The following is a 26,885-nucleotide window of genomic DNA, read 5'->3' as shown; positions in this document are numbered from 1 at the left end:
CCCCAAATACCAACGAGTGCCTGGACATCTTTGTTCATCAAGCACACCTCATTGTTCTTTAATTTTTTTCAAATGTTGGTTGTCTTTGCGGTTACTGTTGTTGTAATTGCCCTTGTTATGTGGCAACACATCTGCTTACCAATCACGATCCACAGCACTGCTGGCAACCTCTGAAGGTACCTGGAACTTACATTTAGTATCACTTGCAGAGCAGTGCCCAAATTTAGTTCCAGGAACCCATCCCCAACGCAAATGGAAACAATAGCAGAACCCGTGACAATGGCTACACATTATCTTTTCTGTAGTGAAAAAGGGACAATTGTGTCCCAGTTTTTTGGGTGAAATCTCACATTGCCCAAGAACCTGAATTACACAGTATTACCAATCATTCTAATTCTGTTACTACCTCTATCTATTTTACTTGACTAGTAGCAGTTGCCACTTGTTACTGCATTGTTGATGGCTTATAATGTAAAGAGCTAGAGCTGCTGGCTTTGACATATCAAAAGATGCTGAGTTGAAGCCCTCAGCAACTTATAGACATGACTCGACTGATCACAGTGCTTAGTGTGCAACATAAGGGCATACACTAACATTCACTAAGAGTGAGTGAATTTAGGACTCAAGAATTGCATCTATTGCAGAAGCGTCTCAGTTCTGGACTGAGAAAATGCTCACCACAGTATTCAGGACGGAGGCTTTCTCTAGCTGTGTCTGGAGCAGAAGAGTCAATGTCAGACAGTGAGAAAGGTGTTATTACTGGTAGGTCAACACACAGAAATGACAGAACATGACACACAGTCTTCGTCATACACTTTTCCATGATAAAAGTGGATGCCACTATTGACTACACAGAGCAATGATTTCATGACAAAAAGGGACAAGATCGCTATAGGCTAGCTACCACATGGTAAACATCTGGTGTGTCCACAGTCTATTTAACAAACTATAGGGAACAAATTAAAAGTACTACAACACCTGATTCCAGGATGGTTTTTGGAACATCTCCACCACATTTAATTTGCTCTCTTTTTTTAATTGTTTGTTGTTTTTTTGTGAAAGAAAAAAGACAAAATAAAGACAAAAAAGGTTAATCCTACAAAGACATTTTTTTTCGCAGCTCTCTTAAAACTTGCTAACCCATAAATTCCAAATGAACCAAGTCCAATAGTTGTGACACTGGAAGCAATGCATACATGTGTCAGTCTTTCTCTCCTTAACTCATACACAGGGATGAGGGTGTCGGGTGTGTTGGGGGCATGATATGTTGGAGGTCATACATATTGAACGGCGAGGAGGGATGGACTGGCCCTGTCTCCCACGCCTCGACCTTGAAGTCTTTTTGCGACAGTCTCATAGTCTCAAAGGAGGTTGGGAGGAGAAGCGAGGGAGGAAAGCAAGGATGTAAACTAGGACGATGCCAATCCAGCACAGCTTTTCTCATTCTGGCGGCCAGCTGGCTGCCGCCTGGGTCATTGGTCCTTACTGGTTCGTTCTCCAAATCTTCCTCCTCTGACTGTGCCGGAGCAATCTGGCTTCACAAATGACTGGCTGATCAGCTTGGGTGCTGCTGCAATGTCCTCTCAGATCAAAGCTGGGTATTGGGTGAAGAGAACAGGCAGCAGCAGGTTTACAACTGTGAAAGGACTAAAATGTTCTAGCTAGAAAAAAAAAAAAGGACACCAATTATTTTTTGGCAGACTGTCCCACTGGTCACCTTCCATGTTGGGTAACAAACACACCAAAATCATCCAAAGCTCCCTAACAGACTGGTGTCTCTAGGGTTTGCCTAAAGGCCTCAGTGTGCTTCAAACGAAGTGCTTGTCAGATCGCCTAACAACAGCTGCGTCAGACAGTTTTTTTTAAATTTCAGACATAAAATCCGACAGGCATGCCAACTTTACACAGCAATTTGCAGATTGTGCCGAAGCTTTAAACTTCTCTCTCAAGCAACAGACATTTAAAAAAAAAAAAAAAATCTTGGAGAGATATCAGGAATCAGCGGGACGCAGCCAGAAGAGGCTACGATGGCAGGCTTTATGCTCCACCTTCAGGTGTGGCCATTCAGAACAGGTATATATACACATTTCCCTTTAGATGTAATCAGACGACATGTTGTACAAACAAGTTCGTTTGAAGCTGAGGCCTGCCTCAAAAATAAGAATACGATAACCTGCAGCAGCTATAAACTGACCAGCACTTCATGCTAGTTAGCCTAGCTATATCAAAAATCAGACAAAATACACCTTCTAACAGCTCCCTTTAATCATTTGTTGTAGAACTTGTTTTACCTGTGCAAATATAAAGTGTCACCTGGCTTTTTGTTCACTTTGGACGGTGCTCAAACCTGGCAACCCCACTATGAGGACAGGACTTTTGAGATGCTGCATGCAGACACTGCACCCAGCTGTAGGTGGGTCGAGGAATTTGTCTGACTTAACTGCTCTAAAAAGTTTATTTCTAAATATTACATGAACATGATGTAAACTTAACCCAAGACAGGAGCTTAGGAGCATTTTGGAGGAGCATATGTTCCCTTTTTAATAGAGAAAGGGTAGCAGTTACTCCCTGCTTCCAGACTTTGAGCTAAGCTAGGCTAACAACATCACAAGTCTGGGTAAGATGTGCAAGCATATTTAAAGCTGCACTAAGCCATATTTTATATTCAAATGTATCAAATGACTGTGTGGAATGTGACAGGGGTCGTTCATAGTGACAAACCCACAGAAGAGAAGTTAATTATTTCTTGACTGCAGTTCCCCTCAGCTTTACGGAGCTTCATAGCATCTTTCAGCTCGTTGTTTTGGTTTTCTGGCCTACAAATTGACTGCTTTGGTTCAGGCAACCTCATTTCCAGCAGCAGCTGTTTCAGTGACAGCTCTGACAAGAGTGAATATTTGACTTACATCTGTCTGGTAGTCAGAAATATGAAGTCAAATGAATGCTGATGTTACTCCGTGTGTGCTAGATGTGTAAATAAGCAACAGTTTGCTAACATGTGGTGAAGAAATATCAATTCATGCAGCTTTAAAAATACAGAATATCAGAGCTGTTCATTTACATTACAGGCTATTGCTAATTGCCACTTAATGTATTGTATGCCAACATGCTAGCATGGAGCCCAATTCCAGTTAATGTAGTGTTTGCTTAATTTTTAGCAAAAAGGACTGGAACCCACTATCTACAGCAGAAACAGATGATTATGGTGCTGCTTTATCTCATCACTCAGAATGGAAGGTAACCACCGTGCCATACTCCCAAAACTTGATGTTTAAATGAACATTGGTGGAATGCATCAAGACTACTGCTTTTAAGTAGGATTGAGAATATAAACACAACACCGATAACCACACATTGCGTAATAAGCAGAACTTAGAGGGTCAGTTTATCCAAATCACAAAAATCTATCATTTACTCTTAAGGGTATCTAGCCATGTAGATGGTTTCAGTTTACTGATATATCTGCCTTTGCATAAAACTGAAACTAACTGCATGAGAACACTGACTAGAGGTAAGCGGGAAAAATGTGGGGTTTTTTTCAAAGGAACTTTTGTCTGGCATGAGTCAGTCTCTTGAAGATTCGATCAGATATGAAAAGCCAAGATGGCAGCCCAGAGATGAGTGTTGATGATGATAATAGTGTCCTACTGCACTAATGAGAAGCTTCAGTGTAGGTCTGGCGGAGAACTTTAGGAAGAGACTGATGCTGGTATCTGGCAACAAGTTGATTCTTAGGGGTAGGAAGGGTTTGAGGAAATGTGGGTTATGACACATTGGAAAAAAAAAACTGAGAAAGAAGGGGAGTGGGAGGTGAGGGAAGAGGGTGGGAACCCAGGAAAGGGGACAAACAACGGCTGTGCATCTCAGCTGTGAACGTGTTACAGTCCCAATGAATCCAAGGAGGGGTAAAGGAGGAGGTGGTGGTTTCTGCTGTTAGCAAGACAAGAGTCTGGACGGATACGAGAGTGTTCAACCGTTCATATAGTGATGGACTGAACACAGTAAAATGAGGGTGACGAACAAGGGGAGGAAGTGCTGGGACAGCACTGGTTTTGGTATACTGGTTTTGGCTGCGGTTGGTGGGTCAGTCAGGGTTGAGGGGCTCCACTGGGAGGGGTTGGGGATGTCTTGTCATGCAGGGGTGGGGAGGTCAAAGAGGTCTTTGCAAGGTCTTCGTCTTAACTGCCGTAATGCATGGTGTTGCTGGGGATGACCATAGGTGAGGCCATGGAGATGGCAGCACCCCCCATGGTGAACTGGTTGGTGACGGGATAGTAAGTACCGCTGCTGCTGGGGCCTGATTGGCCCGTAGTGGCTCCTGAAAGAAAGAATGAAGCAACATTCAACATTCCCACTGAAGATGCTTACATGATGAAGTTCTCTTAACAATGTGTGTACGTTTCTGTACTGTGGTGTTTTTAGAAAGTGACATACCCTGGACAATTCCTGTGCTCATGATGGAGCCCATCCTGGAATGGGTGTGGTTCACAATCCCTGTGTTCACTGTGACCAATCAGAAAAGAAAGCACAGTCAAGCACATGTGCATCACTACAATGGATAATTTTTTTTAGGCCCTTTGCTCCCTGTTTAGAATCATGTAGCTACAAAACACAGATGCCATGAGAGCCCCTCACTCTAGAGGTCTTCACAGGTCCACATGGTTCCTTGTTATATTACTGAGTTGCATTATGGGAAATGTAGGATCCACAGTTTTAGGAGTTTGACTCATACTGGGAACTAAAAATGTGTGGCTTCCCTACTATGTGCCTTTCACTGTAATTTGTACAGCACTTTGGTGTTTTTAAATGTGCTCTATAAATAAACTTGAGTGGAAGTCAGGATATCTTGACCTCTGATGCTTTGATTTTAACATGGAGGACCACCACTTTACAGTCTATTTTATGTATATTTAGGTCAGTATTTATTCATCAACAGCCAATCAATCTAATTACATCCTGTAATTGGCTCTCTGTATTGTAGTGCTCGTTGTTAGTGGCAGAGTCTGGATTTCCACGCTGAATTCAAATTGACTTCACACACGAGGGATTTACAGAAAAAGATGCATGTATGTTGCCCAGCATTACTGTTTGTTTTTTCTCATTGATATCAACCTCACTGTTTCCTGTTTTTACTCCCCCACAGCTGTATCAGAGCTATTTGTAGGTGACAGCAAAAAAAGAAATGCAAGCATACTAGCCAGTCAATAACAGCTTCTGTCAGACTCTCCGTGTCCGCACTGGAAACACAGAGTCTGCTGGAGCTTTGACTGTCACTAGGAGCTCATTCATGGCCTTTTGTTAAGTTTGGGTGGTACCTGTGTTGTAGCTCAGCTAGAGGCTCAGTGAGAGGCTCTCCGGTGTGCGTGTGTGTCTGTGGGGTAGTGTCAGTACCCTGCGGTTTATCATGTTACCATCGTCAGCCCTGAATATCTTGTAAAGCTCTGAATATTTCACAGTTAGTTATCAGCAGGTCATGTGTTGTGTTTACTGCTATAGAAAAGGAATGTTGGGTTATTAGCAGAAAATAGTGCTGCCAGCAGCTCTATGAGAGGCACAAACTGAAGCTACAGTTAGCTAGTGTTAGCTAGCTTAGTGTTCTGATACTTGGTGGCATTTCTTTTCTGTGAAACTGATGTACTATTGATATGTTTTTCTTTCTTGTTCAGTTACAGATATGGTGATATATTGTAGATTATTTCTTCGTGATATATTGTGTATTGCAGAATCGTCTTTGTTGTGATGTATCATTATGGTGGGAAGAATAACAGTGATGGTATCGTATCGTGAGTTCATCTGTGATTCGCACCCCTATCATACAGTGCTGCAGTGCTCATTTAAAACAAAAATTAATTGTTCTCATGCATGCCTGGTACTTCATGCTGCACTGCAGATTTCCTCTGTTGCTCTCCTATTTGTTCCCCACTAGACCAAGTTCCACAAGATGTTGAGGGGCCAGGTGGAGTGTGATTCGTACCCAGGGGGATGAGGTTGTTGTGAGACACTGACGTGCCGCTGCCGATGACTGTGCTGAGGTCATAAGCTGCAGGCATCCCTGGAGACGAGAGACAAGAGACAAAGCAAAAACATGATGAATCTCATCATATTCGCCCTTTCTCGACGTGGAGCCTGCTGACACCACAAGTCATTAAAGTAGCAACATGCTGCTCTGCAGCTGCAGCAGTGTTAGTGACAAGGAGGGAGGTGTTACCCACTGGGAGGAAATAGGAGGGGCAAAAAAATTAAAAGTCTGTTGTAATTGTGATGATGGAACACAATATACTGGCAAGTGAACAGTATATGGATTCACTATGAGAAGTAGAGCTATCATGTTTTATTCAAAGCCATTATTCAACCATGTAATGATCTGTCCAGATTCAAAAGGCTGGATCTGCTGTTTCAGCTGTGGGCGTTCATAAAATGTTCAACTGTACGGTTATCTGATGCACACTTTGATTTTTATAACTGTTAGTTAATAATGCAGCTGATGAGAAAGTGAGTCAGGATACTCAGGGTGAATACATCAGCAGCCTGATGCATCCTGGTATCTTTATTGGGATTTCAACAGTGCTGTGGTGCGCTGAGCTCCACAACTGACACGGACAGAGTGAGGGCATCATATGGCCCCCTCTCCTTTGGATTTGGGAATGTGTTGATGCCAGAGGCTGACAAAGTGGATATATAATAATATTTTGATATGGAGTGAATTGAAATGTGTGACAGTGATTATTATAAAATCTGAATTCAATTCACTACCTCACAATCCTTTCAAGCCCCGTTTGGTGTGTATGAGATGATTGTAAGTGAGGCTCTAGGTGTGTATTATACATATACATATGTATATGATTCTCCACCAGCACCTCCCTGTCTATGATCCAGCAGAATATTGAGCAGGTCAGTGTGGTGGGAACTGGTCCGGGGCCGGTCTCCTGAAATCTCTTTTTGCTCAAACTTTTACATTCATCTACAGGCCTTTTCCACTCACCTTCAGTTAAGGTTACACTATGTATTTCTCTAAAGGTCTCTGGCTACATACCAAGTTTGGTGATTAAAAATTGTTAAAAACATCTATGTGTCAAATTGCCATCATGTCCCTGACAAGAGGAATGACTGAATCTGCTTTTTCAGACAGGCGTCACTCTAAACACACAGAGATGTTTCATCTACCAGTGTTTATGTGTGTGTTCACCTGATACACCCATCCCCTGACTCATGCTGTAGGCTGCCCCCGTGTTCCACATGTTCTCAGATGGGGAGGTGTAGTGTGAGCCAGGAGGAGGGTTGGGGGTGGTGCCTGTGTACCTGCAAATACATACACACACACGTTTGACATTAGAGAGACAGACAGCGCTCCCAGCTCACCTCAGCTCTTTAATGGCGCGTTCCAGATGCAGCTCTGCGGTAAAGAGACTCACCTGAAAAAGGGGTTCTTCAAGTCCAGGAGATTGCTGGACTTTGATCCGGTCTGGTCCACCTGGGCAACAATACTGATGTCGTAGCTCTGTCTGTTGGGGAGAGGATCAGTGTTAATATTAATATATTATTAGTGTTTGTTTTATTTTTGCATTATTATTAGGGGTCCAAGAAGTGAAGCTCGCTGCTGCAGCCCTATTGTTTTTGTTCTCATCCTTCTTTATTTTTCTCTGCTTAAAGTGTTCGTACAGCAAAAACTGTAAGACCAAAAGTCAGGTGTGTTGCAAATTCCACCCACTACTCAGGCACCTAACATGACACTCATTGACCTCAAAGTGTCGCTGTAACAATCAAGCTTACATTTTCACAATTATCTTGAGAATAGCTTGGCTTGTAGTCAAAATTCAATCTCTCAATTCATCTGCATCTTTGCCGCAATGGTTTTCTGCTCTAAAAATGTCCAATTTTGCAACTTTCTCAATTTTCTCAAAATCCTGCTTTTGACAATTTGCCAGAAATCATTAGTCCAATCATCCCAAAGCTTTGTCAGGATCATTTATGGACTTCAATGATCTATAGTTATCAAGGAATTTTCAATACATCAATCCGTTTTGAAATTAAACATTTTTAGACATGTGTCTTTAAGTTCAATTTAACAAACGCGCATAAATCAAAATTGGCTTTAGCGATTGTAACCAGACTTGAGATATTCTGCCACAAGGGGGCATCACAAATGCAAAAATGTTATATCTCATAATCAGCTACATGGATTCATACAAAATTTGGTGCACATGATCTAGGTCACGACTCCGTCAATGCATAAAATTTGATGATGATTGATCAAAGTGGGCATGGCTTATTGCAACAAATCTAAATTTCTAAACATTTCACATTCTAAACTTCAAAAAAATCCAAATAAATCAACCGAATCTCCTACAGAGATGAGATTTTTTCAGCACATCCAATGACTTGACAAAAGTTTGCCTCACCGCAACCTACGGTCAACTCAGAAGTCCATCATTCTATCTTTTTCATAATATGCAAAATCAATTAACATCTACATCTCCACAAGTCCTCATTCATCAAACGGTGAGTCAGCCGTTATATTCAACTCGTGCTGTAATTAGTACTGTAAGCACATTTTCTATTTCATCTCATCTTTAAACAAATTTCACAAAAATATTTGACTATGTACTCGAGAAAAGCAGGTTGATGAATGATTTTTTTTTCAGAATTGTATCCAACAGTTAAATTAATGTAACGTCCCTCTCTCTGCCTCCTGCTTGTGAGGTTGCTTCCTGACTCAGGAGCCGGTGGGCGAGGTTGGACAGGGCCTGCTTAGTTTAGGCTTCAGCCTATTTTGGTGGCGTCCTTGTTAACCTCTTTCTCTTCTCCTCCTCCTCCCAGGCCTCCACCAGCCAGATGAGTTAGGGTTTTGTGTTTTGTTTGCACATGTCACACAGACTTCATTCATCCAAGTTACTCACTCTCATTGACTTCAATGCAGTGAAAAAATAGCCCAGTTTAGCACATGATGTCATTGTCTCAAGTTCTGAGAAGGTGTGCGGAAACCACGTCTCCAGTGGTGCAGTCAGTATGTCACCTTTTCTGATATACAAAGATCCACAAGTAGCCAAGTCCTACTTTCCAACAATGTACCAATTCATGCATGTGCTATGTTTTCAAGTGCTTATTGAGGTCATTTTCAGTCGAAGGTCGCCTATTATGACCCATGACAATTCCTTTTTCTTTGCTAAAAGTGTTCGTGCAGACCAAAAGTCACCAAAATTGGCAGGTTGGTTGCAAATTCCACCCACTACTCTGGCACATATAATGACACTCACTGACCTCAAGGTGGCGCTGTAATAATCAAGTTCACATTTTCAAAATTATCTCGAAACAGCTTGGCCTAGAGTCAAAATGGTTTCATCATTTTAATCTCACAAGTCATCTGCATCTGGTCTTCTGCTCTAAAAATGACTTTTTATTTTTTAATGTATGCGAGAGCCTTGGTGATACAGTAGGTGCCTTGGGGCCTTAAAGGAATAGTTCGACATTTTGGGAGATGTTCTTATTTGCTTTCTTTGAGTTAGATGAGAAGACTGACACTGCTCTCATGCCCGTCCTCTAAATATGAAGCTACAGCCAGTAGCCAGTTAGCTTAGCATAAAGACTAGAAACAAGGGGAAACAACTAGCCAGCACCTGTAAAACTAATTAACACATTATATCTTATGTGTTTAATAGTGTAAAGTGTAAAAATAGCGTTGTGGTTTTACAGAGCATTAAGTGCTGGACTATTTCTTGTAAATTCCTGCAGTCTTATCGTCACTGTGAGGTTGCCAGGCAACCAGCAAAAACTCCAGAAAGTTACAGTGCCCAGCCAAGAAACAGCCCGGCAGAGTGGAGCAGTAATGGAGGTGTCTACATCAAATTACAAAACAATGAAGAGACGGCACAGAGAACAAACATGTAAACATTTGGATTCTTGGAATGAAACCAAGACAGAACAATAAGGAGGCTCTGCCTCCAACATAAAACATGCAAGGCCAGTTTGTGGTTTTATTTATATCTTTGTGAAGTTGGGTGGTGGCAGGAATGATTTGAAAGTCTTGTGTGACTAGTAAAATCACTTTTCCATGACTTTCTCCAGTTTGGTTATCATGGATACAAACGAGCTTCCAAACAACTGCTCTGGTCTTTTTCTTTTTCTATGATTTCATTCATTTGATTCCTTTGTACAACAGATAATTCTCTTGACCTACAACTTCAGGGCCGATATTTTGGATTAGCAAGAACCTCTGAAAATAAGTACAAAGCAGAGCACCATGCTATACAGAAATATGCTCAGAAACATACCTCTTGTTGGCCACCAGCACTGCAGTGCCGGACAGTGTATCTCCAGCCTTGGTGAAGAGGGGAGACTGCAGCAGACAGCGCACCTGGTACCAGTGGGTGAGGGGCTCTGTGGGTGCTGTGGACAGCCATACTGTCATCCTGCAGGGAGGTCACCAGAGAGGTGGTGGAGTGAGGGCAAGACAAACGCACGGGACTCATTAAAGGCTTATAAGCAGGTTACATCAGTTGCTTACAATATGGGAGGTATTCTATGTCTCAGTCAGTGACTGGCAGACTTACACTGATCCCATAAACGCCACATCAAACCAGAAAGCCAGGCCGTGCACCAGGCCTGAGTGCATCATGTGGAACTTAAAGGGAATCTCTATCCTGGAAGCCAAAAGAAAAGGCAGAAAAGGAGGCTTAATAATGAATATACATTCAATATACTCACTCAAACACACACAAGCAACTGAACACACACACACACACACACACACCTGTAAAGATCATCTTCTTTGGCCTCCAGGAAGTTGACTGTGTACTTGACCGACTTGGCCATCAGGATACGGATATCAAATGTGTCCTGTGGAGGGAGATATGAGCTCATCACACAAGACCAAAGAAGAACAAAACCTGTTTCACACGACTCAAATTCAACATCATCAACCAATCAGAGCAGATTACTGCCACACATGTCAGCGTGTCCCAGAGCAAGATACTGAACCCTCCAACTGCTCTTGGATTGATCCAGAGGTCAAACCAGAGTGTCAACAGACTACTGTGTGTAGTAATCAAAACCTTGTTTGTGCACCAGAAGTAAAGTTCAGACATTTCATTAACAAGCGTAAAATATGAGTGTATGGTAGATAACGTACCACGATTGGCTGGCGGAAATACTCGTCCACTGCTGCCCCCCGTAGGGCAGAGAGGTCTACACCATGGAAGGAGGGCTGGTACCTGAGGGGCCAAAAAAAAAAAAAGTCAGATTCAGATCCTCAGAACATCCTCCTCCATCAGGAAAACTCTGCCATGAATGTGACTTGTTGTTCATGACTCAAACACAAAACAAAACAGCAGAACTTTTCCAAGAAGAAGGTAACTCACTTGATTTCCCAGCACTTCTAAAAACTACAGACATGACTACTAAGAATGTTCTGTATGAATGTATTATACTATAATTACTGTGGTACTCTAACAATATTCATCTACCTACTACTACTTTTAGTAAGAACATAAGAAACTCTGCACCTTGTTCACCCTGGACTATCAAACACTGTATATTGCAACTTTGTTGGACTGCAAAAGCATGAATGTAAAACACACTGGACACCAGGCTGGTAGTTAAAAGTTTAGGACAGTTGATTGGTGATTACTTTAACTGCACTTTCTGTCTATTCATGTTTTAATACGTGTTCTGACTTCTTTTGGGCATTAATTGTTAAAAAGTCAGAATTTAAATGTAATGGACCGCGGCTGCTCTGCCTCTGATCGACCAGTTGCTGATGAAGACTCTGAAAATGACTGTAGTGTAATCCAGCATACCGGCCACCTCTGACTTCTCTCAACAGTCAGTCAACCAAAGACTGACATACAAACTAAACCAGTTTGAAATAAAACAGAAGAACTTCTGTCTTCGCTTTTTATTTGCTGTGTCAACATGAAGTGACTGTAAGATCACACATTCACAACTCAGCAGTGTCACTAATGTCTAAACCCAGCAGCTGACGGTCAACAAGGTCTAAAATTAAATGTATCCTCCCTCCTCAGGTGCTATTAGACTAAAACAGACCAAATTTGAGGACTGTTCTTTTAAATACACTCTAAATTATGAACTCAACAAGAAGCTGATTAAACACGCACTGTGAGCTCTACTCACCAGGATTAAATGAAGGGCTATTTTAAGTTTTTCTGTTAATACGTCCATCTCCTTTAAATGCTCCTCATCCTGTGTACTCTTCATCACACAATTCAGTCAAATCAAAAATATAGTTTACAATTGTGCATACTGGAAACGTTTTGGGCAGATTCTGCAGATTGTCTTCAATCTATCAGCTAGAACTGCCTCCCACTTTTTTCACTTTTAATAAAAAAAAAATCACTGAACATGTTGCATCACAAGTCAGTTTCATAATCACACTGTGTCCCTGCTAAGCTCAGTGTCGGCACAGATTAGCTTGAAGTGTGTGAAGATGGTGTTAAGAGGAAGTGAAACGGAAGACTTGAAATACTGACTGATAAACTCTCTGCATTACAACAACAGTTTTCACAGACTGTTGTCTTTCAGCTTGTTTTCTTTTCATTTTCCAAAAATGATGTTCCTACTGCGCCAATAAAATTCGCCTTCTGGCCACATTGCTGCTAACATGCACATCTATGAGCCTAGTGATCAGTTTCACTGCAGAAACATGATGTGCCTTTATCCCGTCTTCTTGTGTTTCCACTACTCTTCACCCACTTTGGCACGTTCTAGGGAGTAAATGAGGACACAGCTCGGGAGCTGATGCTAAATACAGTTTCAGTGGTTGCAGTGGTCCACTGCAGGGGTTACAAGCTGTGCTGTCAATTGGGATTGGTCAAGCGAGTGCATCACAACAAGAACGACAAACACAACAGTAACCACTATGCTACTACTGCACCTGTATTCACCAGGATGAAACAAGATAATAGAAACTGAACCACCACAATGTGTGCGGTGGAGCAAACTGATATCAGCAGCAACTCTTCCACTGTCACACAACTGCTTACTTCACTCTCATAACCAACGGCACTTCAAATTACTTCCTTATAACTATGGAATAATACAGTTGGTCCTGTAAAACGTCGCAGCTTGTAACATACAGTAGAAACCTGATGAAGAAGCTAGCTTAAAACCCCACGAGCTCCTTAAGAGTTCAGGTTGTAGGAAGCCCAGGATTACAGGTTCAGTTCCTGCAGTGGAAAGGGGTCACATATAATGCTGCTGTTGTAAGCTATGAAACTTGTTTCATAGTTTCATAGCTCCATCCCATCCCCTCACCCTCCTCACCAGAAGTTGGCCTTGGTGAACTGCTCCATGTAGAGCTGCTCGTCTGTGAAGGGGGCCAGGTGGACGTCACCGATAGTAGGGAACATTTTACCTGAAACACACAGAAGAGGCCACTTAGCAAAACTAACATACTGCCAGCAATACATACTGAAACAGTTTGCAACATGAACACATGGCAGCTGTTCTTCCTGCTTCTCTACAGCGGTCCTCCACTCAGCATTTTCATGCGTACAGATTTTGCTCTGTTCCACTATTCTGCACCTCAAACGTTCTCACCATTGGGTTTGAGGAACTTCTTGGCATGCAGGTAGCTCTCCAGCATGCGCTCATTGAACAGCATGTAGCCCATGGGCTCTGAGATGATGATGTCAACCTGCTCGGGCAGCGTCACCTCCTCCACCTTTCCCGGGATGACGACCACGCGCTCCCCTAAACGGTTACTGTTCACCAGCACCTGCGAGGCGGAGCACACTTTTACTAGGGCTGGAAATGAACCAAGTCACTCAAAACATATCAGAGGTAGGTCAGCGATATTAGCAGTAATCTGTCTGTCTGTGTGTGTGTGCGTGTGTGCGTGTGTGTGTGTGGACCTCGGCATGCTGTGCCATGGTGCTGGCCTCCACAGCGTAGACCTTCCTGGCTCCAGCTTGGGCTGCAAAGAAAGAGAGGATCCCCGAGCCACAACCGACATCCAGCACCACCTGGAGGAAACAGGAAGTATGATGTCACCCTCAGCAACTATTACAGCTACAGTTTCCATCCAAATAATGAGAAATCGTTCCACAAACTTTGGACAGATGATTTAAAAGCATTTCCATCTGCTGAAATGAAACAAATAAATAAGTCCTTCCATCAATCAATAATAAAAACACACCAGAAAATAAGTCTTTTAATAATTATCAGCTCATTTTAGCTGCTTATTAGCATCAGCTAATGCTGGTTATATTTTGTTGTGTCTGAAAATAAAAAAAACAATAAATAAAAGAGACTTTTATCCCTGGAAATAGTTTCTGTAACTGTAAGAAACTCATTTGTTTCAAGCATTTTCAAATATCTATCATATCATTAAATGATGCATCTCTACAGTAAAGACTGCAAACTCGATCTGTGTTTTAGACTGACAAAACATGTTATCCTTGAGTTCTGCAAAATTATAGATCACCATTATCTGACATTTTATAGACTTAAAGATTCATCAAATAAATAAATGACACATTCATTGTTGTAGCCACTGATCATTTTCTTTGTCTTCTGGCCTGTAGCAACATCTCAAGTGCTTTTTGTCGCTTGTTAGCCATGTGCCTCATTTCTCAACACTTCCTGGACCACTTCTCTCAGCTATACCTGAGACTCCACTGATCACATCACATAACACACATCAGACACAACATGAAGACAGAGGTAACAGTCAGGGCAGAGTGGCTGACATGTCACTCCATGAAGCAAATGTGATCAAATTGGTGCTTTTCTGCAAAGCCAATGTGCATCAAGATGTCATGTTGGTGTTTTGATGCGTATCACACACTGTTGGCTACAGTGTCTTGTTAAGTGAATCACTCACGTCACATAAGAAATGCTGCTTTCAGTGGGTCGCCACATTTCAAATGACAGCAGCTGAAAACTGTTGCCGTCACTGACATGAGGTGAAGCAGCGTCCTGCATCAAGTGCAGGTGTGTCTGCAGTTGTGTGTCCCAAAGAATACAAAAACCCTTCATGAATCCCAACGCTGCCATGTTCTTCATTCAGACTGGCATGTTTGAAGTTACCTTGTCCTTGAAGTCGGTGTGGTTCTGGAGGATCGCCCGTTGGTAGGTCCCTGTCCGAACGTAGTCCTGCATCATGTTCTGTTGCTGGGAGAGGTAGCCATAAAACTGCAGACACAAGAAAAAAAAAACATTCTTTGATGCATTTTTTTTTACATTTTTACAAGCCAACTCAGTGATTAGAAAGGACATACAAAAAGACAAAGTGATCGACAAATCCGATCCATCAGAATCGTATGCCTCAGAGCTTATCAATTTCTTTTATCGATGCCGGCATGTTTTTCTCACAGTTGTGCATTTTGCAAAACAATGTTGTTGCAGGAATACAGCCAAATATTCAGCCATGACTTTGAAAATCTTTTAGATAACACTGAGCTACGTTTCCTGTACTCCAACACAACAAACTCTTCACTCCTCATATCTTTAGTGGGAGGGACTAAGATGCAAGGAAAAGACACAGGAGAGGGAAACACGGGCTGAAACCAAATGTCCAGACTTCACTGCGCTTGCAGACTTGTGGACTATGTGGGCGCGTTCCCGGGGAGTCTGCAAGTGCTGAGGTCTGTCCAAAATCTACCAGTCATCAAGTCCACAAGGGGACAGACCTCCAGAGAGTCCACTTGGGGTGCAGATTTCACCAGACATCACTTGGAAAAATACCCATAATCCTGCAGCAATAGGCTATAAAGTGACAATGTAAAAAAAAACTAATGATACTAATTATTACTATAAATAATAAAAGTTATTTAAAATAATAATTATCATAATAGACTATGTAAAATACATACTTTTGATGACATTTGCTTTTTTCATTTTGTTGTATAAATGAATTGATGTAGTGAAGTATAATGTACACACAGAATGAAAGGCCTTTAGGCTTAATCATGATAATCTGCTAAACTAGACGGGCAAAGGTTGGTTTTTGTCCGTCTACTGTGTGAAGGTCCTCAGTTGAGGATTGAATGTGAATATAATATTAGCAGTTTCCAGCAGTTGAGAGTAAAGACGCAAATCTGCACATATCAGAACATTCAGAAAAACACTTTGAAATGAGTTACAGGGTCAGGAATTTCAATTTATCTCCATGGAAACACTGAGGTATTAAGTCCCCTCTGAAAGCACATTTTTTTATCCACTCGTGGCCCAGCGCCCTTGAAGACTTGTGATGACAGTGAAACACATCACAGTACGTATGACTCAAGTCCACAAGGGCTCAGTCCACGAGTCCAGAGGGAGGACATTTGGATTCAGCCATGGATGCAATTAAGGGAAGTGTTTGTGTAAAAAAAAAAAAAAAAAAAGAGACATTAGCTTGAAAGCTTATGTGTGATGCTGTCTGACAGCAGTATCACCGACAACCAACGACAGCACAGCGACGTTTCCGCTTTATGCAAATGCAGATTCAAAATTCAATTATCTGATTGGCTATATGCAAAAAAATCTGTGTCTGTGTAGACAGAGGATCACCGCATACCCACTGACATGTAGTTTACAGAGCAGAGCTATGTGCTATGCCAATGAAAAACATCATATTTCATCTTAGTTGATCATGGAACTGGATTACAAAAATAACTCAAACAGCAGCACAAACAGGCTTTGTTCTGACTGAACATTCCTGATAAAAGTTGTAGAACTATTAATAGTCAGCGAAGAACAAGTAAGGTGGTAATTATTAAGGAATAACTGCTTTGGAAAACTGAATTAATTCAAATCTGTCATTTATTTATGAAAAAAAAAACTTAAATAAAACATTCTCATGTTTGTGAGAGCCTGAAGTCTACTGTGTATACTTCTATGGTTTCTCCAACCTGTTTTGACGACCACAAGAGAAGACCCAGGAAGGTGTGTGTGTGTGTGTGTGTGTGTGTGTGTGTGTGTGTGTGCGTGTGTGTGTGTGTGTGTGTTCCTCTCACCTGGAAGTACTGTACAGCAGAGGACTCCTCTGTTCTGTCACTAAAGACTGAGCGCTCACCGAGATGCCCACGACAGTTCTTCAGGAGGTTATAAAAGGACTGAAAGTCTGAAGCAGAACATAAACACACAAATAATCAGAATTACAAGTCATACTTCATGCTCACTACACAAGAGATAATATATACACACAGTGCTGTCAGAAAGCATTGCAATGTTTTTCATTGGTTTGGTTCTGTACTCAAGCACAGTGGGTTTGAAATGAAACAATGACTGAGGTTAACATGCTGGCTTGCTTATAAAGGGGTTCATCTGAGGTGAACAGTGTGTTGCTTTTTTATTTGTAGTCCCCCAATTTTAGGACGATACAGTTGGACGATGATCATAACAGAGACGGCGACCAAAGAGTTTTCTTTTCAAACATTCAACAAACAGCTGAATGTCTGGAGTTTATGTTAACTTGTACTCATGAAGCTTACATTAGCATAATTAGGTAGCTAGCTTTGGGGGAAATAACAGAAATCCTTTTCCTGCAGCTAGAGGGCTGTGATGGTGTCTGTTTGATTGACAGCAGCTGGCGGGCTGAGCCCTAAGAACTAAAGACAAAGTAAACAAAGTTGCACTGTAGCTGCATGTCACAGACACTGTGCTGTTAGAACCACACCAGCATCTAACAGGAACAAAATGACATTTGCAGGTATGTTAACATGCTGTTTAAAGTGATTCAGCTGAGCAGCTAATTAGCTATCTAGCCTGCTAACTGACATTAGCAGTGCAGTGACAAGCTCACTGCTTACATAACAAACTTTGGCATGTCGGCTCACAGGTTATAAACAGGAAGAAAGCAAAGCCAGTGTGATGTTAAATGCCACTGAGGAGACATGTATGCATTTATATACCTAAAGGCCTTATCACTGCAGCAATAAGACATTATCATTCATTCATTGTTCCAGTGCACATTCGGTTACACAGAAAACAGCACATTAAGCAGTGTTCATACATTGAGTTGTGTGAGTTCTTGTCATACAGTATGTAACAGTCTTAGAGAGTGTATTTGGGTGTTTGTGTGTACCTGCAGGTGAGGAGAACTGCAGCAGGACGCTGTTACAGCCCAGTGTGATGATGAATGACTGCTTCCCCACACGGCTGCACTCCGTCTCCCTGGAAACTGAACACTTGAACACACTCGCCTCCTCTCCTCAAAAGAAAGGGAAGGGATGTGCGTTAGGATGGCATGAGACGTAATTTCCAAAACCACATGCTGCTCAAACTTTGCTTTGGCGGATAAATTCAATGATGGTCTTCTAGACATGGCAATATTTGACCATCTAGTAGGTTTGGGCGGTTGATCAAATTTTATTTTCAATTACGATTTTGGCTTCCAATGATTATGAAAACATGATAATCAACATAAAACAATCATTGTGCTGTATGTGCTGTTTCGCAGTGATGCTCTGGTTTTGTCTTGTGTTATAAATCCAGCACATGGTGTGTCGGAGCAGCCGGACAGCGCAGTGAGAGACAGACAGAGTGGAGTGGACTTATTTAGACATCTACAGGACACTTTGTTTTAGTTTCAGTCAGAGTTTCGATTCCATTATTTTAGCTACGAGGACGCTTCGCTCCAGCCACTCAGCACTGTGCTCTCTCTGTCTGCAGTCTGTTACTGTACACATGCTTACTTGTAAAAGCTGATTAGAAAAGAATTAGATTGGTTATGCGTATACATGGCAGATAAATCAGTGTCCTCTGTGGAGTAAAATCTACCTGTGGAAACCAATCTTCTCTAATCCCATTCTCTGATTACAGAAAGCAAGTTTCTCATTCACATGACAGTTAAGAAATCAGTTTTCTGGAGAAAAGCGACTGTAACCTGCATGTAAACACACTGCATGATAATACAAGTCAATGATTTCTGTCAAAAGTACCATGATGAATGATCATTTTAGTATTGATCACTTTCCACACAACATGCATCTTAACCACTATAATAATATGATCTGGTTTATTTTGTTCTAATCATTTTTTGTATTAAATATATGTTTAGTGGTTTTCAGTGGGTTGTGGAAGTGCACTAAAACTTATTTATTTTGATATAATTTATTTTTATTTATTTATCTCATTTTTTATTTTTATTTTTGTATTTGTTTTGCAGTTGAATTATATTTAAAGTTGAAGGAAAGAAGAGAGAGAAGTTCTTTTTTTAAAAGTTTAATAAATCCATGATGTTTCCAAAGTCAATGAGTAATCGTGTTCAATAATCATGTTCAATATTGACCAAAATAAATGTGATTATGATTTTTTTGCCATAATCGAGCAGCTCTACCATCTAGGCAATACGGACCACTGAAGAAGATGAGTAAGGGACTGAGTTTGAAGACAACAGCACTGAGAACAGCCACAACTGATTTGAAAATAGACGTTTTTGGTTTTAATTTCGGTCTTCATTTTTTCAGTTACCAGCATTTTGCACGGCAGCCAAATACTTTTCTTGCTGCTATTCACACGTTTGTCCTGACATTTCAGTGTCAGATTCAACACAATCCGCTCCTGTGTGGGAGAGTTGCATACAATGCAGCCTCATCCTCTTCTTCTCCATCAGCTGCTCACACACACTCGCAGGATATCCACAAATACTGAAATTTGTTTTTTTAAGAGCTTTGAAAATGGCAAATTAACAGGAATCAATATACACCTGTTAGACACCAAGATATTTATTTTTTTAAATGTCCAGTAAAAGTCTAGGTGAGATTATTCCACACCTGCTGATGACATCAGTGTCTCTTTCTGTCTTTATGCAAATTTCAATTTGCATAGATTTCTATGTCTACCCACAGCTCAAAGATATGTAGTTTTATTTTTAAAAAAAGCAATTTTCAAAAGCAGCTGGTCACTGTAGTTTTTAATCAAACATTACTCAAACAGGAGGGAACGGTGCATTTGTTGGGGACTATTTTCAGTAGCGAATGAATACACATTTGACTTTGGTGAATGTTTCCTGCAGCAGGACAGTGTAGGTGTATATTGAGTCAAAAATAAACTACAGTGTGTGTGTGTTCATGGTAATGAAGGAACATGTCACCCAGGGCAACAGTGTGGTTCAATGATGTGTTTTTTTAATAGTTTTGTCCATTTAGTTTTTAGACAAAAATGGACTTCTACAGCACAGAGGAATAAGATATACAAACACACACACAAATAGTATTGGTTAGTGTATAAATCAGGGTTTCTACCAGTGTGTGTGTGTGTGTGGGGGAGGGGGGGCGCGGACACGGGACACTGTAGTCTGTACTGCACATTTACTGTCAGATTGACAACTTACTAACTAACGACAACTAACATTAAGAGTAAAGTTAGGCTTTGATGTCCGCTTTCCGGCTCATATAAAAAAAACAAGAGAAAGAGAGAGAGAGAGCACCAGCGAGAGAGAGTGAGAGAGAGAGAGAGAGCAGCAGTGGTCGAGCGAGCTAGAGAGTGAATGAAGAGAGGGAGGACGAGTAGCAAGAATGCCGGTGAGTCAGATCAATAAAATGTTATTTTCTGATTGTTTCACAGCGGTTATGTTCTGGAGGACAAATAAACACACCCCCCCCCCCCCCCCCCCCCCCCCCCCCCCCCCCCAACACCTCTGCTGGACCCTGCAGCTGAACGCCACACCACACCGCCTGATTTGGTCCGAATACGGCCTTACTGCTAACCTTTTCCTCTGCTCCGCTCGCATTCACCGTCATTTTTCTGATGCTTGCTCTCTCGCTTAACCACTCACTCACACCCTTCCCTATGCCTTACGCTAGACAGACGTTGTCTCATGTTTCGAAACAGCACTGCTAAAAGGCTCCCAAACGCTATTGATTTCTGAATGAATGGATATTTGGCGTTATTTTTGACATTTAAAAAATATTTTTTGGCCTGGGGGGGGGGTTCTTGTTGGCCTGGCAACTCACCAGGCCTGTACTGTTATAGTATTTTAGCTGCAGTGTGCAGGCTAATGCTAAACTAGCGGAGTAAGTGAGTGGAAGAGAGAAAGTGAAGGAGCGGCGGTGTGGCTGCTATCAGGGCGGCAGTATAAACTGTGAATGTAACTGTACATGTATTTTATGATCCACACTTTGTAATAAAAATAAATGATGCAGTCCTTCATGCAAAGCAGAGTTCCTGAATTTTGTGTAGATACATTTTGCTGATTGTAGTGACACGAATGAGCCGTAATTTATTCCATGGAGCAGTAAAGGTGTCTCAGAGCTTTTCAACCAGCTATAGTATAAACTTCCATATTATTTACTTTAATTTATTTTGGTGTTGTTGAAATGTGCCCAGCATTCCAAGGCTGTAAGAATCAGAAGCCACTCAGGATTTTTTTTGTAGAGTGCAAACACATTACATAGTCATATTTTCATAACATCCAGTCAGCTTTTAGTACTGACTTAATGTGGGGCCCTATGTGATCTGTGTTATTTCTTTTTAAATTCTCAATGCAATTTCATCCATGCTTCTGTTATCACAGAAACTATCTTAATGTTGCCAGCAGTCTGTCTCTGGCCTGTGCCGGACCTGTCAAAAAAAAAAGACACTAGGCCGCCAGCCCGTGCCAGCCTCCTTTAAAAGATACTTGCTACCAGCCCTAACAACTTTTCTGGGGGAAACCCTATAAATTCCTTGTTGGTTTAAGAATATAAAGAATGTAACCAGTCTTTATGTTTAGTGCGATGGAATGTTTCCCTCTGTGGCAGCTGGTTTTCACACTGCAATAATGGATGATGAGTGTGTGCAACTGGCACAAACATGTTGTTACTGTAGTGATAATCTTTTGAGATTCTAAACTCAAAAATTACATTTTAACAACAAAGTAATATCTTCATTATGACTGAGTGGGAACCTGGGAGATTAAGGTGTAACACACCTGAGGAAGCCTCACAGTACACACAATAACTGTAATATTGATGCAAAGACTTTCCCAGGCAGGAAAAACATTGTGGTCGTGCAGCAGGCCCACTAGTGTAGACTCACAAAGCAGCCTGAGCTAATCCAGCATCTATTAAGGGATTAAGAGAAGCACTTCAGATTTAGAGAGATGCATCTTCTGGGAAGAAAGCCAGCCACACTCTTCAGTTCTCCTCTCAACCACTTAAGACACTTAACAATGTGAGAAAACAGATCCACAGAATAATGGCATTGGTGAGTTACAGTTCTCATCAATAACCTCAACACCGATGATCCACCACTACGGGCAGGTGATTTTTATTGTGATGTTTGTGTGTTTATGTTCCCCATATACGTATTGGTCCTCATCAAGTATGCAGTAGCAATGAGGTGGCAGAACACCTTGGTGACATCATCAGAGTAATTTTCTCAGACCAAACATCCATCCATCCGTTTTCCGCCGCTAATCCGGGACTGGGTCACGGTGGCATCAGACCCAAGAAAGGGGATCCCCAGGCGTTCCCAGGCCAGAAGAGATATGTAGTCTCTCCAGTGTGTTCTGGGTCTGCTCCGAGGTCTCCTTCCACTTGGACATGCCTGGAACACTTCCAGGCTTTACTCCAAGCTCCTCCCGGATGTCCAAGCTCCTCACCCTATCACTCAGGCTGAGCCCAGACTGTCCGGAGAAAACTCATTTTGGCCACTTGTATCCGCGATCTCATTCTTTCAGTCACTACCCAAGGCTCGTGACCATAGGTGAGGGTTGGGATGTAGACCTATTGGTAAATTGAGAGCTTTGCCCTCTGGCTCAGCTCTTTCTTCACCACAACAGTCTGGTACAATGCCCGTGTAACTGCTGATGCTGCACCGCATCCGCCTGTCAACCTCATGGTCCATCTTAACCTAACTTGCGAACAAGACCCCGAGATACGTGAACTCCTTCACTTGGGGCAGTAACTCACTCCTAACCCACAGGGAGCAGTCCACATTATTCTGGCAGAGCACCATGGCCTCAGATTTGGAGGTGCTGATTCTCATCCCAGCCATTTCACATTCAGCTGCAAACCATCCCAGTGCCTGCTGGAGGTCATGGTGTATTGAAGCCAACAGAACCACATCATCTGCAAAAGCAGAGAAGCAATCTTGAGGTCCCCAAATCAGGCACCCGCTGCACCTTGGGATTCTGTCCATCAAAATCACAAAAAGAATCAGTGACAAGGGACAACCCTGGCAGAGCCCAACACCAACTGAGAACAAGTCTGACTTACTGCCAAGAATGCAAACACAGCTCTCACTGCGGTTATATAAGGACCAAATGACTCGCAGCAATGGCCCCAGTACCCCATACTCCCACAGCACCACCCTCAAGGTGCCCCGAGAGACACAGTCGAGACCTCTCAAGTACCTTTGCAAGGGTGAAGAGCTGGTCCACTGTTCCACAGCCAGGACAGAATCTGTGTTGTTCCTCCTGAATCTAAGGTTCGACAATCAGCCGGAGCCTCCTCCCCAGCACCCTGGCATGAGCTTTCCCCAGGAGGCTGAGTAGTTTGATCCCCCGATAGTTGGAGCACACCCTCCGGTCCCCCTTTTTTGAAAATGGGAACCACCACCCTGGTCTGCCAGCCCATAGGCACTGTCCCCCATCTTCATGCAACACTGAAGAGGTGTGCCAGCCATGACAGCCCAGTAATATCCAGAGCCTTCAGCATCTCAGGGCGAATCTCATCCACACCTGGCACCTTGCCACTAAGGAGCTTTTTGACTACCTCAGAGACATCTGCCGGGGATATGAGTGAGGCTTCCCCCGAGTCGTCCAACTCTGCCTGCTCCACAGAGGGCATGTCAGTCGGGTTTAGGAGATCCTGAGTGTTCTTTCCACTGCCCAAAAATGTCCCTAGTCAACCTAAACAAAAGCTCCTCCAGAGCTACAGAACACATTATACAACTGTTTTCACAGGCTGAGGAGTAACTGTGACAATTAAACTGACCTATATGTGTAAAATCACCCTGCTGACATTTCTCTCTTCCTCTCTTTACTTCTGCAATTCACAGAGAAATGAGCCTTCTGTCCTGATATGTTGAACCTTGACTAAATGAGTCAGTGAAGCTGTCATCTTTGAACAGGATCAACTTTTCTTATTTCTCACTAAGCTGTTTCCTCACTGCTTTTATTTTCCTGCTGCCTCAACCACACTGCCACAGTCACAGCTCAGCTCAGCTGTCAAAGGGGCAGACAGATGTGATGATTGGTTCTGGTGCTCTACATCATGGATACACATGTATATGATTGGACAGGATGCAGCAACATGACTACATGCCAGCATGCTGCTGACAGCTTAACATCAGTCAGAATAAACAGCTTTAGACTGGTGATGTCATGAAAGAAATGCAGATCTCAACATAATAGAGTATGAGAAGCAGGAGCTGTGGTATCAGTGTGTTTAGAGAGCTCACTGTGAGTCTCAGTACACGCATGGCAGCTCTGGATAGGCTCAGTCAGACTACAAAATGACAGAAACGTATTAATAATTAAGTCTTATGAGGAGATTTGATGTTTTAAAAGCAGAATGTCCATAATGTTAACTTCTTTCACAGTGCAGAGGGAAGCCTTTGTGGAGCAAAGTTGGTTAAACTAAACAAAATAGCCTGCACCAATCACATCACGTTCAGTCAACATTCAGACCTCCTCCTCCCTGAAAATATGACTTTACCATAGAATAAATTTATTAGCTTTTTTTTTTTTTTTTTTTTTAAATCAACCAGGCAGACATAGGTGAGTTGACGGCAACAGCTTGAGCTTGGGAAACCCTCTACCTGACAAAAATGGTCACTGACCATCAAAAGCTGATCAAATTTCTGCTCCTTTTACAACAGATGATCAAGTGAGAAAGCACAGAAGTACAGGACAATGCATGAACACAAGTCACCTCTACTCTTAATGCAAATAATAAGCTGATATACCAGATGGCTTCCAAGTAAAGACTCTGTTACAGCTGAAGCTGTAAAAATGCAAACTTGAATAACTGGATAACTTAATTAGGTTATATTTACCACACAGGAGATTTTGATTTAAATATTGTTCATTTCCACAATTTAACAATCGACATTTTGAACTCAAATACAAAAGAGAAAAAAAAATCACTGGCCTAAAAGGCAGTTCATTTTCATAAATATACTTTTCAGTGGCATACCAGTCAACAATTATAATGCTTAATTCCAAGACATACACACTTTGAAGTCTTTTAGAACATTTCTAATGTATTTGCTGCCAAAAAATTACATTATGCTACAAATATGAAACTTTTAGTAGCTATTAACACTGTATTTGCATGCTCATCTTCAGCATGGAGATTTTTACTTTTCGAATGATATTACTTTTGCTTTTCGAGGGACCTACTTTTCCACAGGGATCAATTAAATTTCTTTTTATATATGCTATAGAGATGTGTGTGGCGATTATCTCAGTGCCATGCTTTTCTCTAACTTCAGCATCAGAGTAGAGGAGGCCAGCAGAGCGGCTGTTTCTTTTCAGCGGGACATCCCATTGAATAAGAAAAGCTGGTGAGGAGCGGAGCGGCTGATGCCGCCTGAACGCAGGAGGGAAGGAGGCGGCGGAGGACCCGGGTATTGTCCCAATGAGAACAAAGATGAATGCATAAGTAATGAGGGCCCGGTCTCGCTGCACCACCCAAAGCGCCAAAACAGCTTTTCCCCAAAAAAGTAAAAGCTTCAAAAGTTGAAGTGTTTACCGCTCTTATCACGGAAAGATGTGTTGGTGAAATATAGGGCTGCATCTGCCGGCTGGACCGCAGCGCAGAGCGGCGGGTCGGGAGTGATGCCCTCTGCTGCTCCAAAACAACCCGGAGAGGCTAATTCTCGAGCTATACAGTCAAAAAACATTACTCTCGGGGGACAAAACGGGATATGTTAGTTTACAAAACCACTGGACATGTTCATGGGACTAAATAAATGTAACTGAAAGGGAAAAAATAGGTGCGATGTGACCGGGTGCACCGCTGCTGCTGAAGCAGGCTAGTGGCATTGTTTAACTAGCATTAAACTACACGTTACTTAGCTACTCTACTGGCTGGAGTCACTAACTAAGATACGTTGTGTGTGTGGCGCTATATTTTCAGACGAGTGTACTTATGTGGAAGCTAAAAAGCTGAAGTTAATCAGCCTCGAGCATCGGACGACGATATTTTTTGAGTTTTAAGGGCTCCCTCGTGATGAGCAGGGGGACGCGACGTGGTCTCAAGACGGGCTAGCTTCTTGGTAGCTAACGCTCCCTACAGCCGGATTAGCTGCATTAGCATTAGCATCGGCAGTTAAGACAGGCCGAACATCCGAAGAGCCGCTGCGGGGAAAAGGTCAACTCACCATTGGAGAGATTGATGAGGGCAGCATCTTGTGAGGTTTTCACTTCTAACCGCAGCGGCTGCTGCTCTGAGTGTCGCTGTATGTCTCCGTTCGCGTCTCCGATGGACAGGAGCCGCACGCCGGGGAACACCGAGACCGCCATCTTCAATCTGGAAGTAGAGACAGGTCGGTCGGTGGCGCTCACATCCAACCGACCGCGCACTGCTCTCTGCTGGAGGCGAAGCTGGGCACCAACACGATAAGCCGCTCCAACAGCGACACCTAGGCGGTTCACAGCGGGCAGTGGATCAACACAAGAGCTGGAACAGAGAATTATATAAGATCTTGCCAATGGAAAACCTTTCTGCTACTTTAAAGGGGAATGACACGTATTTCTTAATATTCTGGCAACCAGTTTTAGTTAATTTACCATCTGAAATTTCAGACTTACAACAGAGGGGTGGATTAACTTTCAGAGTGAATCCCATCTCATAAAAACGTATTCAATTAAATTATAATTCTTCTTCTATAATTCTTCTTTCCCTCTCTTCTTTTTATGAATTTTGTGAACTAGTGGACTTTTTTTGATGAAGCAATATCACAGTAACAATAAAACAAACGGCTTAGAGCAACACAATGCAGCAGCAGTATCAAAG

At 42.3% G+C, this 26,885-nt stretch overlaps 1 protein-coding gene across 3 annotated transcripts; it reads right to left on the bottom strand.

Moving 5' to 3' along the window:
• Positions 1 to 734: 734 nt before the first annotated feature.
• carm1 (coactivator-associated arginine methyltransferase 1) lies at positions 735 to 26,885 on the bottom strand. 3 transcript variants are annotated; one of them, XM_042391776.1, is made up of 16 exons: positions 26,251 to 26,885; positions 18,023 to 18,148; positions 16,953 to 17,059; positions 15,043 to 15,147; positions 13,866 to 13,976; positions 13,552 to 13,729; positions 13,276 to 13,366; positions 11,126 to 11,207; positions 10,748 to 10,833; positions 10,548 to 10,637; positions 10,269 to 10,406; positions 7,413 to 7,502; positions 7,187 to 7,299; positions 5,867 to 6,052; positions 4,435 to 4,503; positions 735 to 4,318 (listed from the first exon to the last, which is right to left on the bottom strand). In XM_042391776.1, the coding sequence occupies exons 1-16, from the start codon at positions 26,390 to 26,392 to the stop codon at positions 4,179 to 4,181; spliced, it is 1,854 nt and encodes a 617-aa protein (XP_042247710.1). In that variant the 5' UTR covers positions 26,393 to 26,885; the 3' UTR covers positions 735 to 4,178. The 3 variants fall into 3 exon arrangements, with proteins under 3 accessions (XP_042247710.1, XP_042247712.1, XP_042247711.1); XM_042391778.1 differs by having other exon boundaries at positions 5,975 to 6,052; XM_042391777.1 differs by having other exon boundaries at positions 18,023 to 18,145.

Source organism: Thunnus maccoyii, chromosome 18, assembly GCF_910596095.1.
Source record: "Thunnus maccoyii chromosome 18, fThuMac1.1, whole genome shotgun sequence".
NCBI classification, from domain to species: domain Eukaryota; kingdom Metazoa; phylum Chordata; class Actinopteri; order Scombriformes; family Scombridae; genus Thunnus; species Thunnus maccoyii.
This window is presented reverse-complemented; position numbering and strand designations above follow the sequence as displayed.

Coding starts and splice junctions, on each gene's coding strand:
- carm1 (XM_042391776.1), bottom strand. CDS start 26,392: ATGGCGGTCTCGGTGTTCCCCGGCGTGCGGCTCCTGTCCATCGGAGAC. Junction 17,060..18,022: donor GCAGTTCTCCTCACCTGCAG/GTACACACAAAC, acceptor GTTCTGCTTCAG/ACTTTCAGTCCTTTTATAAC. Junction 15,148..16,952: donor CTGCTGTACAGTACTTCCAG/GTGAGAGGAACA, acceptor TTGTGTCTGCAG/TTTTATGGCTACCTCTCCCA.